This window comes from Daphnia pulicaria, chromosome 1, assembly GCF_021234035.1.
Source record: "Daphnia pulicaria isolate SC F1-1A chromosome 1, SC_F0-13Bv2, whole genome shotgun sequence".
NCBI classification, from domain to species: Eukaryota; Metazoa; Arthropoda; class Branchiopoda; order Diplostraca; family Daphniidae; genus Daphnia; species Daphnia pulicaria.
In genome coordinates, this window is record NC_060913.1 from 19,311,687 (window position 1) to 19,316,014 (window position 4,328).

The 4,328-nt window shown below is 34.7% G+C and overlaps 1 protein-coding gene across 1 annotated transcript; it reads left to right on the forward strand.

Annotated features, from left to right (window-relative positions):
• Positions 1-3,262: 3,262 nt before the first annotated feature.
• LOC124348629 lies at positions 3,263-3,959 on the forward strand. Its single transcript, XM_046798896.1, has 2 exons — positions 3,263-3,445; positions 3,503-3,959. The coding sequence occupies exons 1-2, from the start codon at positions 3,357-3,359 to the stop codon at positions 3,957-3,959; spliced, it is 546 nt and encodes a 181-aa protein (XP_046654852.1). The 5' UTR covers positions 3,263-3,356.
• The last annotated feature ends 369 nt before the right edge of the window (positions 3,960-4,328 follow it).

Consider the following 4,328-nt stretch of genomic DNA (forward strand, 5'->3'; position numbering starts at 1 on the left):
ACCGCTGTGTGACTTTTCTTGACCTCAATAATGGCAAGAGTATAGAGCTGAATTTTCCCTTTTTGGTTAAACTGAAGATTTATACCCAACAGAGCTCGGTCCAAACGGGTTGCACAATCCATTTTAATAGACACTAATCGATTTTTCACATCCTTTTTGACCTGATCACGTATTTCTATAGCTTTTCCTTCCACTTTGTCACGAATATTTTCTGGGCTTATAGTGATATTTCCTCCAAGACCTTTAAGAATAGGGTCAAGAATTTTTCGGAAACCCGAATCACTGAGCGCTTTAAAGTCTTCCATTAACAGTCACCATTTCCACACACGAGGCTACAACTTGTTTTTCCGTAATTTCCATAGACAACCGACGCTTCTTTTTTTGAGGCTCTAGAAAAATTGACGAACTATTGGCTTCAAGATTTTTCCTTTTAGGCGCGAGCGAACTGTTGGAAGCTACATTACGTTTTTCTTCATAATTATCAGAATTGTCGTTATTACTACTCAATCGCTCCACTAATTGAAACTACTTTTTGTGTTTTGCCTTCAAATGAGCTCTTAAATTTCCTGAAAGGTAAGAAGTGCGTCTCGTTTTTTTACAATCGGGCACTAAACAAACAATATCTTTTTCTCCACGCTTTTCGAAAAACCGAAAAACGGGATTTTCTTTAAGGGAGGACATAAAGAAAATCTAACAACTTCACTCTACACCAAGAACGGAGACAATATAAACTGGGGGAAAATGTCACAGCTTTTACTGTGCAAAAAAAAGAAGAAAAGACGCGCTTTAAATTAAGTGGGTGGTTTTGTATGACCGTGACTGAACTAACACTTCACTCCAATTTTTTTTTAAGCAGTAGTATATACCGTATAGAGGCTTTGTTTTTTTTCTTAAAAAAATAGAAAAAGACTTTCAACTTAAAAGAATGATATTTAAAAGGCGAATGTTGGACTACAAAAGAAATTGAAACAAAAAAAATTAGTTTTTTTCTCTTTTTTCAAAGCGATGCTACCCACTGCTGAATACGCCTCGATTCTTATTTTCTGTCATTTTTCATACAATTTTTTTTTCTAGCCCACCGTTTAGTTTTGTCTCAGTTGTTTTTTCTTTCAGTCAGACTTATTCCCCTAAACTGGTTAGAGAGCCGGATCCAGTTTTGAAACATTTTGGTTTTGACGTTACCACTAATCAAAGTAAGTGTTTTCTTGGATCTTGCCTAAATTAAGCAACAATTTTCAAGGGTAGTCATGTGGGGAACCTAACTGTTCATGTTAAACGATTTCAAAAAGAAGGTTATGAGTTGTTGGTGCAAAAAAAGAAAAGTATCGTTTTGTTGCGTCAGGAAGCTGCATCATCTAGGCCACCTCAAGAAAAAAGGAAAATTGATCATTCCGTGAAAGTTAAAATTGACGAGAAACCAATTATTGATGGTTGTGTTAGTTTGGTTACAGAAAGTAGGCGTCCATTTAAGATGTTCACTTCTTGAGGGGCTTGGTGGGTCTTTGACTATAGGGGAGACTGGAGTATACCGGGACACCGGGTCAAAAGGGACAGTTGGGGGAAAAATAGTAGATATTAATAAAATTAAGACAAATTTTAGTATGTTATTTCAATACGTATATTCTACTTTGGCATGAAATTTTGTTGAGTTTTGTCAATAAATGTATGAGTTATTGACAAAACTAAAAAAACGGTTTTTTTACTTATTTTTGTCTCCGCCATTTTATGTTTATAAAACCAAATAATTGCTAATGGCATGTAAATTTAATATGGAAATGAAGATAAATCATTTCTTGGTCGTAAGGAACAAAAATTATAATTTTAGATCAATTAGTTTAGACAGTATTAACTTAAAAAAAAGTGTCTAAACCGGGAAATCGGGACAGCTGCTTTTGACAATTTTGGGACAGTTACGGGCCAATCAGCGTACAGCATTTTAAAGATGCTTGATTTCCTGAACTTGCAACGCAGGATATCCTACTGCTCCATGAGGGTTTTTGTTTATGTAAGAAAAAAGGTTCATTAACACAATAATCAAATTGAAACATTTATAAACTCAAAGAGTCTATGCAGTGGAACCTTTTTTCAATTTTTTTCAATTTTATTAATGAATTTTAAGGCGAAACGGAGGACGTCCCTCACCACCCACCCCAGTGTCCTCACTTACCCCCAAAAATAGGCTTCTCCCATAAATCTGAGTAAGCTTTAAAGTTTTTTTATGGGGAAATGGTTCATTATTAAATTATAAAAAAATATGGGGGTACATTACAATAAGGAATACATAAAAACAAAATTTTAAAGAAATTATATGATTAGTTTGGGAGATATAGGGGGCAAACGAAAACCGTCCCGTCTTACTCCAGTCTCCCCTAAGTGCTGAAAACATAGTTCCAAAAATCAATCTTGTCTAACTGTGGCTTAAAGTCAAGTTTAAGTTTTAAGTTAAAGTTAGAAAATTTTATACTTAACTAAGTATTAATTTTTTTTTAATTTTTGCCTTTACTTAGTTAAGTACTAGGTAGCAAAAGTCGACTTAGACTTCAGTAGGGAGGAGCTTATTTCAATTTGTATAAGCCAATGAAAAACGTCGTTATACAAGCAAACAAGGAGTTCCGAATAGCAGACCAAAGTAACAAGTGAATTTTGTTTACGAAAATTCTTCTAGTTTTTCATTCGATTTTTCTTCATTGAACGGATTAGTAGTGAATAGGAGTAGTAGTGAAACAGAAATTTTAGTTAACGAGCAAATCGGACGAAAGGTATTATTGTGTTTATATTTTACCGTTTCTTATAGTTTTTGAGTCCCATAGTTCGAACGAGAATTGCATCTCGTTTCAGTGTGATTAACAATGATTCTATTGAAAATATTTTTGACTCAATGACATTTGTTTTTCCCATAAGGATATAATATTTGGTGCACAATAAAGTACTGTTACGAACAAAATCAAACAACAGCATTGGGAGACTGAGATTGTGGCTACAATTAATCAGCAATTTCCAAGCCAGCATCCCCGTGATAGGGAAGAAACCAAGAAAAAATGGAATAATTTGTCGTCAGATGCAAGAAAAAATCTAAAAGAACACAAGAACTCTGTAGAGCAAACCGGTATTATACTATTTCATTTATGTGCCATTTGAAAACATTTTTATAATAAAAAAAAATATTATGATTAATAGGAAAAGGAAAAGTTTTCCCAATGAAACCTTTGAACAAGAAGATTGTCAACATGATTTGGGGAGAAGTAGCGCAGCTTTGCCGGGAAACAGCATATCCATATATTATATAAAAAAATCATTCCACAAATAACATTATTTCAATGAAATTTATTAATTAGGGCGGAGTAGAGACAGACGTGATGGAAAACGCTAATGATACTCTACGTATTAGTAATAGTGCCTCTAGTGCTTCTCTCCATACAATGAATGCCTCTAGTTGTACAGTCTTGTAAGCCATAATATTCCTTTCTTATTAGCCATACACTAATTCCATATTTATTCACAGGGCTAAAACGGTTCAATCGTCTTTTCTTGAAAACGAGGAAGACGACTTATCTACATTTGAGTTTGGTGATAGCCAATCAAACCAATCATCTTCATATCAAACATTTAGTAACGTTGACTTTGCTGACGGTGTACCATCCACATCCCGAGTGGTAGCTTTGCTTCCCAAACGCACATCAACTCCGGTATTGTCTACTAAAACAACAGATCAGAGTTCTGCAAATATCGTGTTTGCGAAACGCTCTCAAGCAACTTTGGCACCGGTTGAAAAAGATATTCCACTAGTTGCAGTAACTTCATGTTCTACGACAAATGGAGACTCTTTAAATAAAAATCCTTTAGCTCTTCGTGATATTGTCAATATCGCCAAAAGAGCACATGCTGAAAAATCAAACGTTTCTGTTGCTAAGAGGTTGATGCGCGAACGTTTTTTTTGCTGCACTCTGTCATTGCAGTAAGACAGCTTATAGGAAAACCAATTAATGCCGAAAAAGACATTCTTGTAGACCTTTTAGAAATGATGAACAATCCGTCTCAATTAATTTGAAAAAGCTATGTTACAAGATTCGTTTGATTCTGTTTCATCAACATGTGCGATACAAATTTGAAAGAAATTTATTTAACGAGTGAAATCATTCAATGTCATTCGATTTCGCTTTTCTAAACCTTGTCTTCGTAGACGTAGAGCTGCTTGAGCAAAATTTTCTTGTCTATCGGGTTGATTGTCATAATCTTGTTCCTCAAAATGATTCACTGCTATATCGTCGTCGAAATCTGGTTGTCTTCGTGATGGGGCTATATTGTGAAGGATGAAGCATGCCATTATC

Coding starts and splice junctions, on each gene's coding strand:
- LOC124348629 (XM_046798896.1), top strand. CDS start 3,357: ATGGAAAACGCTAATGATACTCTACGTATTAGTAATAGTGCCTCTAGT. Junction 3,446..3,502: donor GCCTCTAGTTGTACAGTCTT/GTAAGCCATAAT, acceptor ATTTATTCACAG/GGCTAAAACGGTTCAATCGT.